Raw genomic sequence first — 15,355 nt, 5'->3', positions numbered from 1 at the left:
AAGGCACCATTGGGATTAAACTACTTCTGATCCCACAGGACATACTTTTCCCTTCTGTCCCTCTGGTTCCCATCACATTATGTATTGTAGAATATCTGATGGTTCACCTGGGACTTTCCCACCCAGTATCTCACTGAGGAACTGTACGTGGCACAAGGTAGAGCTCAATACATATTTGTTGACATTATAGGTTGATGTTGAAAGTTACTGGGGAGACTAAGGTTCCGAGGGATTGAGCAGCCTGCTCTAGATCACCCAACAATTAAGATACGGAACAAGACCTGGCACACACGTCTTCTACAACAGGAGTCCCCAACCCCTGCGCCATAGACCGGTACCAATCCATGGCCTGTTAGGAACTGGGCCACGCAGCAGGAGGTGAGCATTGGGAGAGCGAGCATTACCACCTGAGCTCAGCCTCCTGTCAGATCAGTGGCAGCATTAGATTCTGAGAGGAGCGCAAACCCTATTGTGAACTGTGTATGTGAGGGATCTAGGTTGCGTGCCCCTTTGAGAATCTAATGCCCAGTGATCTGTCACTGTCTCCCAACACCCCCAGATGGGACCGTCTAGTTGCAGGGAAAAAAACTCAGGGCTCCCACTGATTCTACATTATGGTGAGTTGTATAATTATTTCATTATATATTACAATGTAATCATAATAGAAATAAAATGCACAATAGATGTAATGTGTTTGAATCCTCCTGAAACCATCCCACCCTGCCACCCCTGGTCTGTGGAAAAATTGTCTTCCATGAAACTGATCCTTGATACCAAAAAGGTTGGGGACTGCTGCTCTACAACGTCCTACTGAGGAAAAAATGCTGACTAGATTAGTGAAGGCAAGCTGCCTAGAAGAATGGAAGCTTCCACAGATCTTTTAATATAAAAATTCATCTCTTGTGCATGCTGAAGTACTTAGAAGTAAGGATTCCTGATATCTGGAATTTACATAGCAAATGATTCAAAAACAGAGATAGTGAAATGTTAACAATTTTTGGATCTAGGTGATGGGTATTTGTTCATCCTATGGTTCGTCCAACTTCTACACAGATCAAAATTTTTCAAAATGAAAAGTTGGAGACAAATGCACCTCCAGCTTCTCTCCCTTTCTAAAAAGCCCTTGAGACCACTCCCCAGTCCCCAGGAACCATGACTGATTTCACCTCCAGCACCTACTCAAACACTGTGAGTCTTCAAGTGGGGCCTCTGTTTCCGACCATGGCAGCCTCCACCCCTCGCCATCCACACAGAAGGCCTTCCCACTGCCCCTTTCCCCCTGGCTGGCTCGGTACTCGCCGTTCTGGTCACACTGCAGGCCTGCTTCGTTCCTCTGACAGTCAGTGACACCTAGAACCAATAGATTGACACAGTCATCAATGATGGGCCTCTGGAATCCTCCCACTCCTACTCCCAGGCTCTGGGTCATTGACAAGGTGTCCAAGTCACACATCTAACTCAGACATTCCAGCTTAAAACTCTTCAGTGTCCCCACTGTTCTGATTGATAAGGCCCCTATAATTTGGCCACCACCCACCCTAAGTTCTGCACACACACCCCATGCTTCACGAACCACCTGCTTCATTCCATGCCCTGAATACACCAATCTAATCTCTCTGATACCATGTGCTCCAACACAGACTTTGCTCATCTGGGCCGTCTCCTGGCCCACAGCTCTCCCAATCTTTGCTGCGTGAATTCTCCACCATTCACCTGTTTTCATCCTAATTCTCATTGTCTCAGGAAAGCCTTCCTGCTATGGTCTCAATGTATGGGTGCCACCTGCCAAAATTCACATGTGGAAACCCAGAGTCCAGTGCAACGGTATTAGCAGGTGGTGCCTTTGGGAGATGACTAGATCATGAAAGTGGAACACTCATGATTGAGATTTGTACCCTTTAAAAGAGGCCCAAGGGGGCTCGTTTGTTCCTTCCAGCATGTGAGGACACAGTGAGAAGGTGCCATCTGTGATACCTTTATCAGACACCAAATCTGTTGACACCTTGATCTTGGACTTTCCTGCCTCCAGAACTGTGAGAAATAAATTTCTGCTGTTCATAAGTCACCCAGTTTATGGTATTTTCTTACAGCAGCCCAAATGGACTAAGACATCTCTGGATGTCCCAGTTTAGTCAAGCCCATATGTTATGTGCTATCACAGGGACCCACCCTCTCCTTCACAGCAGGGCACACTGTTACAATTCTCATTTATCTGTGTGAATGAATGATTGATGGCTGTCTGCCTCCCACTTGTTAGACATTCCAGAAAGGCAGAGACCACGTATGGTTTTGCTCACCATTGTATCCAAACGCCTTGCTCAATGTCTGACCCACAAAACAAGCTTCCTCCTAAAGTCAATAAATGCTAGTCAGATCCATGGATGAATAACTCTATATCCATGTTCAAGCTGTTTCTTCTTCCTAGAAGACCTTTCCCCACTGGGCCCCCTAGCTAATCTCCCCTTGTCTTTCAAGACCTCTCACAAGCTGCTGTAAGAGTAACTAACATGTACCTCCACTATACTACTCATTACGTCACATGGGTATGCTTATACATTTCTTTTCCTTGCCAGACTCTAAACTCCTTGAGGACAGGGACTTTATCATTACTTGTTTTATTTAATATATACCTACTACACGCTTGGCAGAAAGCAGGTACTCAATAATTTTTGGATGAATGAAATTAAAAGGGAATACCTTCATTTGGTTCTCCAGGTCTGGCAAGTAGGTGAAAGATAATATTTTATGGCAGCCCAGAGATTTCATAACATCTGAGTTTCTATATTTCCAGACTATTGGTTATGTGATTCACCATTGACTAATAACAGCTTTTTTTGTGGGAGGTTACAAAGGCTATTTTTAAATAGAATATTTTGCATGTTATACATGAATTAATACATCAATAAACAAACAAGTAAATGAAGAGCTGCTTCTGCTGAAGAGTTATCAGCAGAACCTCAAACATGGTCCAGTGAACCAGCTAAGTTACAAAATGTAGGAGAAAAGTATGAGTAAGATCAATAATAGAGACATGAACTATATAGAGGAGTTGGGATTCTAAAAGCTAACCTAACACCAAAAGGAAGTCAAAGAAATATTGTAATCTCCTGGCATTATTTAAAACTTGGCAGACTCTTCTGCCCTGTGCTTCTCTTCAGTACAATTCCATTTAAGAACACAGGCCTGGTAATTCAATGCAAGTTAATGAGTCATAGAGAAGTTTCTTAGGTATGAACAGATCCTTGGCACAGACTCCAACCTTGATCCTAGAGAACCATTCACTAAAATCTATTTCACTGCTCAGGGAAGGTGTTTGGGAGAATGGCAATGATTCAACACAGCCCTCTACTACTGCATGAAAATGCAGTCAATGTTCACCCCCAAAATGGGTGGGGAATAAATGCTTATTGTTTATGCTAAACGTTTTGATTTCACTTTGCTACAGACTGATTGTTTATGTCCTTCTCCTACCAAATTTATATATTGAAGCTCTAATCCCCAGTGTGATGGTATTTCGAGGTGAGGCTTTTGGAAAGTAATTAGGTTTAGATGAGGCCATGAGGGTGCAGCATGTAGTTAATGCCGTTATTAGAAAGAGGAGAATAGGAGATTTTTCTGTCTCTTCCTCTGTGTATGTACTAAGCAAAGGCCATGTGAGAACATAAACAGGAAGAGAGCCTTCAACAAGAACCCAATCATATGGGCACCCTGACCTCAGACTTCCAGCCTGTAGAACTGTGTGAAATAAATGTGTTGTTTAGGCAACCCAATGTAGGGTAATTTGCAATAGCAGCCTAACCTAAGACACCCTTTATTACCACTCTGTGAGTGAGGTATCATTGACTCCATCTGATACATGAGGGAGCTGACATTCAGAAGAGGAAGGTGGCTTGGCCTAGGTCACAGTGCCAGTGGTGATCAAACCTGGTCTGGCTGGCGCAAGCCTCAACCTGCATCCTCTATTCCCTGACATTTCTGTCATATCCCCTCTGTAAACAAGGCTCAGCACACTACATTAATCTTCTTTTAAGAAAGTGCTTCTCAGGTATTTTGATAGCACTTCAAGTCATCTCAAACTACAAGTACTCAAGTCACTGTGCACAAACTGAGGGTGATGCTCAGATGTCAAAGACACTCTATTTTCCCAGTGAAGAGTTTATTCTCCAGGAAGAATGCCTGACTCCCAGCCCATAAAATTCCTTTTACTTTTATTTTATTGGAATTACTGTTCTATTACCACTGCTTTCCTGACCAAGAAACTGCCCTGAGCAAAGTATCTTGATCTTTTCTGATGACTTGTTTAAAAATTCTAGAAATCATTTAGATTGTAAGCACAACAGTTTCCCTCACATTGACACAGTTTCAGACTAACAAGAACAGATGCAAGTTATGGGTCTTTGCTAGGAAAAAAAAAAACCCAACAATACCCAGGGGACTATTAAGTAAATAGGTCGAGTGAAATCACGTGACATATGGGAAGGCCACACGTACATACAGTCCTGGCAAATTCATGCAACAGAAAAGGAAGATGAGCTACATAGCAGTAATGACTATAGGTGGAAAATATCTTCCATTTTTCAATCTGATAAGGTTGACTTACAAAAATCAGAAGTTTCAGAATCAGATAAAACCAAGATCAAAGACCAGTTACATCATCCATTAGCTGAGTGACTTTGACTAAGTTTCTTTTCTTGGAGGCTTAGCTCTCTTATCTGTAAAAGCTGGGCTACTAATACTGGAAGAGGTATTGGGAGTATCGAATGAGGCAACACAGGTAAAATGCCCCACCCAGAGCCTGGCAGTGGGTAAGTATTCAAAGACGGTGACCCCTTTGATTACTATGTTGTGTACCCAATAGTTCTCACAGCTGGGTAATTTTGCTCTCCCTGCCATTTCCACCCAAGAGACATTTGGCAATGTCTGGAGACATGTTTGACTGTCACAATTTAGGGAGGGGTGCTACTGGCATCTGAGAACTACTGATGCTACTAAATATCCTACCAGGCACAGGCCAACCCTGCACAAAGAATCATCTGTCCCAAAATGTCAATAGTGCAGAGATTGGGAAATCCTGTTGTGTTCCATTTCATTGCAGGTCTTCTCTTTCAAAGAAGCACCCCACAGAACTTACAGTGAGTCTGGCTGAAAGCTCCGGCAGAAATGGTCATTCTGCCCGCAGGACATGGGACACAGGCCAAGCTCCCCGCCTGTTCTTGGTAGAATCCGACTGGACAAGGAATGCATTCCTCATCTTGGGAATAGCTTCCTTCAGGACACTTAACTAGAAAAAAACAAACAGAGAAATGATGTTAAAAATCAAGACACATGCTTCACAGTTACAATCCCGGAACACACAGGGTACAGGAAATCCTCAAACCAGTTCAAGAGCTCATTCATTTAACAAACGTCCACTGAGAACCTACTGTGTGTCAGACTCTAAGAAGCAGGGAAGCAGCTGTGAGGAAGTCAGGCGAGCTTCCTGCTGTCCAGGAAGTGACATGCTAGTAGGAGATGAGAGGGTCAGACAGGGATTTCAAATATGGGTAAAATAAAGTGGGGGGTTGTTTTACTTTGTTTCTTGGTTCAGAGTCGTGTTCTTGAGAGTTTGCCAATAACTTCCAGAAGAAGTGAGCTTTTACCCAGTAAAAGGTGGAAGCTAAAATCCCGGCCACTATTGGCAGCACTTAGTCTATCGCCCTGTTACATACATTAATACATCACTCCCATGGAAAGTCTGTATTTCATCCCCATTTCACAGTTGAGAAAGCTGAGCCTCAGACATCCATGCATGACTTCCTAGTATGCTTTTCAGCAAAGGGCAGTGGGAAATTAAAATTATAGAATATGCCAAGCGCAGTGCAGAAGTTTTAATGTGTTTTTCTCACAACCGTATGAGGAAGTTATCATCTCCATATCAGGCTAGAGAGAACTGAGGCTCAAGGTTAAGGTTGGCCAAGCAGTGAGGTGTCAGAGGTGAGATCTGAGCTCCATTCACTCATCTCCAAACCAAAGTCTTTGTTCCTTCCACCAATCCAGCCACCTCCCTCTGGCAGAGAAGTCAGTACCACTGAGTGGGACGTGCTGAGATGGAGCCAATGTTGATTTAGCAACTACTATCTCTGGTCTGCGTGTGTAGCTGGCATTTCTGAGTAAATTAGAAACTCGAGCCACATTTTGGAAACTGAACAGCGTGTTTTTTGGTCTGCCCAGAGCAATTAATATCCTCCTTCCGAGAGTGGAGTTTCATTACTTCTATGAGTCAGGTTGGTGATGATTATCTCTAGCATTTCAACCCCAGAACTGTGGCCTTTTTTCAAGTGGCCTCCAAATTCACCACTGAAGGAAAACAAAAGCCTTTCGGCCAGCCTACATTGCCCAGCCTCCAAAAGCCGAGGTGCGGGGAACTAGCAGAAATGAGAGAGCTGGGACTTAACTTCTACTGCAAACCCCGCAGGTCCCAAACTCTTGTCTGTGCTCAGGGAATGCACGCGCTGTTTCCTCCCACCGGTTCTCTCCATCTCTGACGTCAAATCTTTTCCACCCAAAAGAGCACGTTTCTAAGTCAGAATGAGACCACGGCTGCCTGTCAACCTTCCCTCAGGAGAAGGGGCTCTCTTAAGACCATTGGGACCACTGCCACCAATAGGTGCTGACCATCAGTTAAATCCCTTGAAATCACTGGAAAATCCTTTAGCCTATTTATTTATTTATTTATTTATTTATTTATTTATTTATTTTGCAATTAAAATAAATTGCAAAAACCGTAATTACTTTTGCACCAGCCTAATAAAATAAGACAGTTATACCTATTTGAGTTTGAGAGTCTCACAAAGCTTTAGGGTCAAGCCACCCCTCCTGCCAACCCTTGTCCACAAACCCCCCAATAGTGACAGTCGCATTTCTGCTGAAGAAAAACATCTGTGAAGAACCGTAAAGGTCCTTCACACCTTCAGAAGGTGGCTCAGCCCACACCTGGTCCTTTCACTCTCCAACTTAATATTCTTCCATGGTCCCATCTCCAGCCCACTCCCCTTGCTGTGCTCCAAGGCCTCTCCTGGCCTGTCCCTGTCTCTCTGGCCCCACCTCCTCTCACATTCCCCACGCACCCCATTCCCCAGCTGTATAAATTATGAGCACTGTTTCCAAAGAGTCTGTAACTTCTCGACTCCCTGCATTTATACCAATCTTTCTGGAATGTTCTTCCTCACTTTAGCACCCTCAGCACAGGTACACACACACACACACACACACGCACACACGTGTACAAACATGCACTACCTTCTGTCTGCTCTTGCCTGAGCAACGATTCCTCACCTTTCAAGACTTCCGCCAGCATTTCCTACCCCAGCACACCTTCCCTGACCACCCTGGCTGGGATGTAACAGGCTTCTTCACAGGATGACCAGCTGAATACTCACTGACCTCTCCCCAACCAGGCTGTGACTGCCTTGAGAGTGGAGCTTTGTTTTTTCCACTCCCTGAGTGTGCAACATGGCATATAATATTTTGAAAGTTTGGATGAATGACAGGAAAGAAGAAAAAAAGGAAGTAAGGGAGGAAGGAAGGAAGGAAGGAAGGAAGGAAGGAAGGAAGGAAGGAGGAAGAGAGAGAGGGAGGGAAAGAAGGAAGGAGCGAGGGAGGGAGGGAGGAAGGGAGGGAGGGAAGGAACGAAGGGAGAAAGGAAGGCAGGCAGGCAGGCATAATTGGTTCAGGAAAAAAATCCATAGGGAACCAGCTCTATTAGAAGAAATTATAGTGAATGAGTGAAAGTTAATATCATCCAGAATAGAATATGAAAAAATATAGATAATTTATCAGTTATTCTCCTTCATAAACTAATCTGCTATGAAGGTTGCCAGCAGGTAATTTCAAGGAGAAGCCATATAGCTGGCTTGAGGCAAGAGGGTGAACAAAAGTGACTCCATCAGGGACGCAAACACAGTCTCTGCTCCCTGGCCATCGCCAATTCCCTGGAACAAGGCTGCTGTGCCTACATGAGTCACGAGGGATGGACTTTCCTACCGGCCCTCTGAGTCACTGCCCTCTGAGGGGACCATCCTATTAGCCCTCCCCCAGGATGACACAGAGAAATCTGCTTTATTGCCACAGGACAGTGCTCTGCCTCGTAACATCACAGCTGTGTTTTTGAGGGAAAAGTGCCAATAAGAATAGATATAAGAATGAGATGGTGTGATTTCACCAAGAACCTCCTTGTTGAGAAGGGAGATGTGTGAGGCAGAAGACAGAACAAAGAACTTGGAGGCAGACAGAGCTGGATTTAGATCTCAGCACTGCCAATTTTCACAACAAACTATTTGCCAGGAGTTTACTAAGTGCTGTGCTCTGCATTATTTCATGCTATCTAAACAACAATAGGTATTACCCCATGTAATAGGTATTATTATCCCTATTTTTCAGAAGATGCCTAGTGAGAACAATGGACTTTCTCCAGGATCCACAATGAGAAAGTGTTGGAGTCAGGACTCGAACCCGAGTCCACCTGACTTCACAGAGCAGTTTCCTAATGCTGTGTAGCACTATAGGCCCATCAGTTCCTCATGCATAAGACAGAATTAATAACACCTGAGTCTCTGGACGGTAAAATGCTAGTAAGGCCACACACATATCAAAAACTCGGTAAGGGACAGGTACTAGAACTGATGCTGAAGAAAATTCAGAGCTTTTGGTACTGCTTATGAGACTTCCATTCTGGATCTTTCCAACCCTTAGGAGTAAGGGGATGGGGCTGTGTGGTGTGATTGACAAGTCCTTTGGAGTCAGTTAAAGGCTGCAGCAGCTGGAAGATGAGTGTAGGTTTATCTAGAGCAGGACTGGCAAACCACAGCCCATGAGCCAAATTCGGCTCACCTTCTGTTTTGGTAAATAAAGTTTTATTGGAACACAGCCATACGCTTCTCCCCACAATGGCTAAGTTGAGTCACTGAGACAGAGACGGTATGGCCCCCAATGCTTGAAACATCGCCATCTGGCCCTTTATAGGAAAGGTTTACTGAGTCCTGTTCCACTCCAAGCGTGTCCTGGGCAAGGTCTCCCATGCAGTCTCTTCCCTGCGCCCCATCCTGTGACTCCCACAGGGGCCCTAGGAAGCCCGTGCCCTGATGCCAGTTGCTGATTCCCAGGCCCTACTCTTTCCCCTTCAGGCAAAGTTGAGCTGAGCAGCCCCTCCCATCTCCTTGTTGACAGGAACTGATATTTGAGCTTCCTAGAAGGAACCTTGGGACCAGGTTTCTAGGCCAGCCCCTTTATTTTACCTGTGTGTTGTGGGGGATGGAAAGGAAGACACCCAGAGGGGTAGAACTTCCTTGAAGACACAGAGTCAACGCAGGTTCTCTGCCTTCCCTTTACCTCCATCTCTGGCTGCAGAGGGCACCCCTGAGGCCAAGAAACCTCCTGGGGCTGCTTCCAGACCCCCGTGGTACATCACCTGGGGCAGCTATGAAAGCAGGCTCCTGCAGCCCCTGCTCCCAACATGCACACACACAACATACACACATAGACACATCATACACATTCATACAGACAAAAACACAAACACACTCACACACATACATATGTACATCATACACGTATACATACACCATACACATATACATGCATGCACATGTATGTACATGTGCTCACACACATATACATGCATACACCAACACACATACACACTCACACACTCATACACACACCACACACACAAGTTCATCCCTGCTAGTTCAGCATCAGGCGTTGAAGCCAAGGGCTTTTCACGATAAAGTCTGTCAACATGGGGGCAGGTGCTTTCTAAGTGACTCTCCCTCTTCACAACCCTGTTTCACCCACCCTGGAGTGTCACCATCCACTCCTGCTTCTATTTCTCGTTCCCTTGGTTTGGGCAGCTCTGACGGAATGGAAAGAAAGATCACAGGCTCTGGTCCCAGAGGACCTGGGCTTACTCACCCTCTATTAACCAGTTAGGTGAGCTAGAGTCCCTCCTCTGTGTCAGCCCCACTCCAGGCATGACAGATGTCCAATCTCATTTAATCTGAACCCCAGCTTCTTTGTCAAATGAGGAAAGGACCTGCCACCAGGGGTTACTGTAAGAGTTAAATGTTTGTGCAGGTGAATTTGAACTGCTGAATTCTCCGTAAATGCTAGTGGGAAGTGGTTGTCTTTCTGTTTTCTGTGTTAGGATTTAGCTGTATCTTAAATCCAATGTGGAGTTTACAATTTGGCATAGATTTCAGAAAAGGAAAGGCCATTTGACTTTTGTGTTGCGACCAATATAAATAATTGAAAAAAAAAAAAAACAAAACTGAGAAACATCTTCTCTTTCTCTAGCTCCATAAAAATGTCTTTCTATCTCACCCCACACAGGAGGAAGACTTTTCATCAGGAGACCTTTGAATCTTCAGTGGTAGACATGACAAAGGTCCCCCCAAAGATATCCATGTCCCAGTCCTCAGAGTCTGTGAATATGTTAGGTTACATGGCAAAGGAGGGAAATTACCAGTGCAGATGGAATTAAGGTCACTAATTGGCTGACCTCAGAATAAGGGGAGTATCCTGAATCATGCAGCTGTGTGTAGTTCTAAGGTCCTTGGAGGTGAAAGAGAATCAGAGAAGATGTGACCAGGGAAGAGGGGTCAGAAAGCGAAAACGTTGTTGGTTTGATGAGCAAGAAAGGAAGCCACCAGCCAAGAAATGTGGACAACCTCAAGAAAGTGGAAAAGGTGAGGAAACAGATTTCCCCAGGGGCCTCCAGGAGGGGTGCGGGCCCTGCCAATAGCTGGGTTTTAGCCCAGTGATGCCTGCATTGTAATTCAAACCTATAGAACTGTAAGATAATACATCTGTATTGTTTTCTGCCACAAAATTTTTGATCATTTACTATGGTAGCAACAGGAAATTAATACAACTTCCATTAAAGGAATCTGCATCGCATTCCCGTTAGGAATGGCCCCCAAACTACTTACAGGCAAAGCAAGAGCAATACAAGTGAACCTCCATCAGGAACCACTTTCCCTGAGTTTTAAAGCCCTGGGCTGATGAATGCCCATCCCTTAACTACATGGATGATTCTCAGCCCTGGATGTCCAGAGTAGCCTCTCTCCAGTGCTGAGGTGGCCTTTCCCAAAGCCTTACACAGCTCCACAGGAGACGTCCAGAGAGAGAGTGGACCTACCACATCCCAGTCCGTCCTGACTGGCCTCACTTGTCAAGACTTGGTAGAATCCTTCCAAGCACCCAAACCATGTCCTGGGAGAGGTGCCAAAGTGGTCCCCTTGGAGGAAGCGGATGGTGGTGTCTGCTGGGAATGTCTTGGAATCCAGATGAAGCTGGAATGAGCCACTCTGGATCAGATCTGTGAAGCGCCCAAGGAGATCCTTGCCCACCAAGGCTCTCTCTGTAAGACACAGGATAAGGTAGAGGTCACCCCCACTGTTCTCTGTAAGGGCCAGGGAGGATCTAGGGGGCAGAGACGCCTAGAATAGCCAGGCTGAAATGAGACATAGGCATCATGTGGTGTCTCATTTTATAGAGGGAGGAACTGAGGCCCAGAGAAGGGGATGGACTGACTCAAGGTCACCCAGGAGTCAGAAGCACAAGTAGGGACTCCAGTCCAGATCTCCTGGCTCCTGCCATTTCTGCGGCACCAATGCAACCTACATTGGCATAGGAGATCACATCTTCAGTCACTAGTCTAAGGTGCAAGATCCAGATACTCATCTGCCTCAACCCTTAATGAGGTACTGAACATCACTGAGCCTCAGTTTTCCCATCTGAAAAATGGCTTGGGAATGGCTCTCTTTGCACTAGGTGAGGGTCCTAGGAGAGAATGCGTGTGAAGTGGCCACTCAAAAAGAAAGCAAGGACTTGAAGAGGCAACGGGGCCTTCTGCCTCAGTGTTTAGCTAAACACTGAGAGGGCTCCAGCTGTCAAATGGTAAGTAGTTCCTAGGAAGAAAGCAGGCAAACACCATGTCAGGAGCTGGGGCAGATCCCTGCACACAGCAAACATTCTGTCTGTAACAGGCTACTGTAGAGCCAGCCCATGGCCTCCAATCTCGCTGCCTCAAGATTGAAACAAGCAATAAACATCTCATGCTTTAGCAGCTCCCAACATACCCATATTATCCAGGCTCCCTTTGGAGAAAGATAGAAGGGGGCCCCTAATTCACAATGCTGGGGCTCCCAGAGAATTCATAATGCTTCTGAATTATTATTTAGAGGATTATGATCCTGAGAACTAGTGAATGATAGAGATGCAGTCTCCTTCCTGGCAACATTTTCCAGAAGTTCTTCCTCATAGAACAGAGGGCAAACTCCAGCCAATCCCCCCCCGGATGTTTGGCCGCCAGATGGTGGAAGAGAAAATGGAGTTGCCTCCCATTCTCTTGCCATAAATGTACGGGCTCTTTCCTACCCTACCAGAAAGCTCAGAGCTGAACACGGCACATGCCCACAGTAGCTATCATAAAATCCATTCTTCTTCTCTCTCTCTTCTGTTGACTCATCCATATCATCACTGCCCTGTTTTAAATGGTATAAGTGGTCTGAAATGCTTTACAATTGAAAGTGGATGAGACATAAGTTAAAAACCAATAAAGACTTCCCCAGCCCACACTGCTGTCCCCTTCACACATTCTGTTTCACCTCTCTGCATGCAGAAAATCAAGAGAAGTATTAGAAGATGTTCATGACACAGAACCAGGCTCTTTGTTGACATTATTTAACTCTAGTGAATGATTGGCAAGAACTCTATCGATTACTATATATTTTTAAATAATTAGCTCTCCCTGTAATCTTCAGAGGAAGACATCATGGGCTTCTTCACTAGCTCCATTTGGCAGAAGAGAAAACTGAGACTCAGAGAGGCTGCATAGCTTATTCTAGGTACCACCACAGAAAAACATACCAATGTCATGTAAGTCAGGAAGAGAGGCCACTGGGATGTCCTCAAGCCGTGATTTCCATGTAACATTCACTCCTAAATACTCCCTGGTCAGACATCCCACCTGCACAGAGGAGTTGTCGCAGACAGGAATGGAAACCGGGGTGCCAAAAGTCTTCACCTACAAGAAGACAGACACTTTCAGCTCAAGAACACAGAGTAGAAAGCTAGTTTTGTTGGGTCCACACCAGGAACCAGAACTTGGCTTATGTTACTTCCTTCAATCCTTCTCCAACCCTACTTCAGGGGGTCAAGGAATGTGACCCCCTTTTCCACACCTGAGGAAAACAAGATTCAGAGAAGTTAAATAACTTGCCCTAGTCACATGGTGTACAGAGGTATAAGTGGAGGAAGAGCAGGACTCCATGCATCCGAAGCCCAGTCACCATATTTCACTGGTGAAACAACTTTAGCCAACTCTGCAAATGTCTTCACCATACATACATTCAGTGGGACACCTCTGAATCCCTACAGCATCCACCAGCTCCTCAATGTTGACTACGCAGCCTGGTCTCTCCTCCCAGCCTAAGTGTGGGTGAGTTGTGCCCCCTGAATGTCTGTGAGTGATGTACTGCAGGCTCCTCAAGGTTGGGGAGAAAGACGGACGGTTGAGAGACCTGTTAGCCCAATGACAGTGCCAGGCTTTGGTCCAGGGTTGAACACAAGCTACTTCTCTCCCTCTTCATATCAGCCTCTTTCAAAGGGTATCTTAGTGCATTTGGATGACTATAATGAAATACCACAGACTGGGTGTCTACAACAGAACTTTATTTCTCATACTTCTGGAAGCTTAGAAGTCCAAGATCAAGATGCCAGTCATATGTGGTGAAGGTTTCTTCATAAATGTCTGTCTTCTCACTGTGTTCTCACATGGTGGAAGGGGCAAGGATCTCTCTGGGGTCTCTTTTATAAGGACACTAACCCCATTCATGAGGGCTGCACCCTCATGACCTAACACAAAATCCTCTAATACTATCATGTTGGGGATTATGGTTTGGATATGAATTTCGGGGGGACATAAGAATTCAGAAGATGGCAAAACGTAAATTCCAAGAAAGTTTATATAAAGCCCAAAGGGAAGTCAGTTTATCAAAACTTGGGTGCCTAGAGAGGGAATGGAGGGTTCTAGAAGGAAAGTGAACTCTGTCACCAATGAGTAATTCAGAGTTGATGTGGCCCTGGCCCTCAGTCTTCACCACAAAAGGCCTCACCTACCTTCTTCAGAATGCAGACAGTGCCCTGAAAGCTGGCCCCGGGGGCCCAATGCATGCAAAGCCTGAATGTCAGCATGCCATCCCTCCCAACGGCCATGGCACCCAGACCTTACTACGTGTCATACCCAGTGCCACACCCCTGGTGAAGGTAAAAACATGGATGTGGGGTGTTCATATAGTTGTCATTTAATGAGAGCCTGCTGTGTGCCAGGGGCTTATTCCCAGAAGTATTCTCAGAAGGCACTGTGGCACGATTTTTGAACATGTTTTATTCATCAGGCCCTGTGTGAAGTGTTTTAAACATATTAGCTAGTTTAATCTCCAAAACAAGTCTATGGAGTTGGGACTCTCATTACCCCACATTCCAGATGGAGAATTTGCCTCTGAGAGACTGAGAAACTGCCTAAGATCCCACAGCCAGTAGGTGGTACAGTCGGGATTCAAAACTCCACTAACAACCTCCTTAGCTCTCAATGGAGGGTAAAGAGAAAGAGCTTTGGATCTGTATGTTATCTCACTTAACCTGACCCTCCAAGGTGGGTTTTCCTAACCCCATTTCACAGATGATTGACTGAGACTTGCTAAGCCTGGGAAAGGCCCAGGTCACACTGGTAGGAGTGCTGGAGCCAAGGTTTGGAGCCAGATCTATCTGACTTGAAAGTCTATGTATCATCTCCTCCTTCTGAAGAATACGACTGCCTTCTTAGAAGCTCTGACCTTAGAAGCTCTCTGTCTCATGGTCATATCCTGACACCTTGTTTAGGAAGCCATTAGGACTAGGTCCCTGCCTGACTTCCTCCTGACCTTATCTCTGTCTTCAGCATGGTCCTCAGCTCTCCAATCCCCTGAATTACAGAACATTTTACTCCTTTCTGCATGGGATTTAATTTCCCCGTGTTGAAAACACATGTCTTCAGTCATTCCCTGCATCCAAAACTTAGTCATCTTCAACACCTCCATCTTCCCATGATGCATCACCTACTACCCAGTCCTGTGGGCTCTGTGGTCCCAATATGTCAAGATTCCTGCTGCTTCTCATGTTCTGTACTGCTGCCTGGCCCCAGGCTTCAGTGAGGACCCCTGCTCCCACCTTGAACCCCTCAAAGTCTACCCTCTATACAGTAGCTGAAGAAAACTGTAAAACTCCAATCATCCTGTCACTTTCTCAACTTCAGTGATGTCCCATCACATGCAGAATA

General features: G+C 45.4%; 1 protein-coding gene across 1 annotated transcript in view; it reads right to left on the bottom strand.

The window, feature by feature from the left end:
- Window positions 1-15,355, bottom strand: part of TG (thyroglobulin) — a 275,204-nt gene that overhangs the window by 216,372 nt on the left and 43,477 nt on the right. The window contains exons 19-22 of the mRNA XM_025393976.1: window positions 12,907-13,063; window positions 11,174-11,395; window positions 5,132-5,281; window positions 1,180-1,350 (exon numbers count right to left, since the gene is read on the bottom strand). Of these exons, the coding sequence (XP_025249761.1) occupies window positions 1,180-1,350; window positions 5,132-5,281; window positions 11,174-11,395; window positions 12,907-13,063 (700 nt within the window). The remainder of the gene's footprint in view (window positions 1-1,179; window positions 1,351-5,131; window positions 5,282-11,173; window positions 11,396-12,906; window positions 13,064-15,355) is intronic.

The sequence above is a fragment of the Theropithecus gelada genome, chromosome 8 (assembly GCF_003255815.1).
Source record: "Theropithecus gelada isolate Dixy chromosome 8, Tgel_1.0, whole genome shotgun sequence".
In the NCBI taxonomy this organism is placed as follows: Eukaryota; Metazoa; Chordata; class Mammalia; order Primates; family Cercopithecidae; genus Theropithecus; species Theropithecus gelada.
Note: the sequence above shows the minus strand (reverse complement) of the source record. Positions and strands in the feature narration are given on the sequence as shown.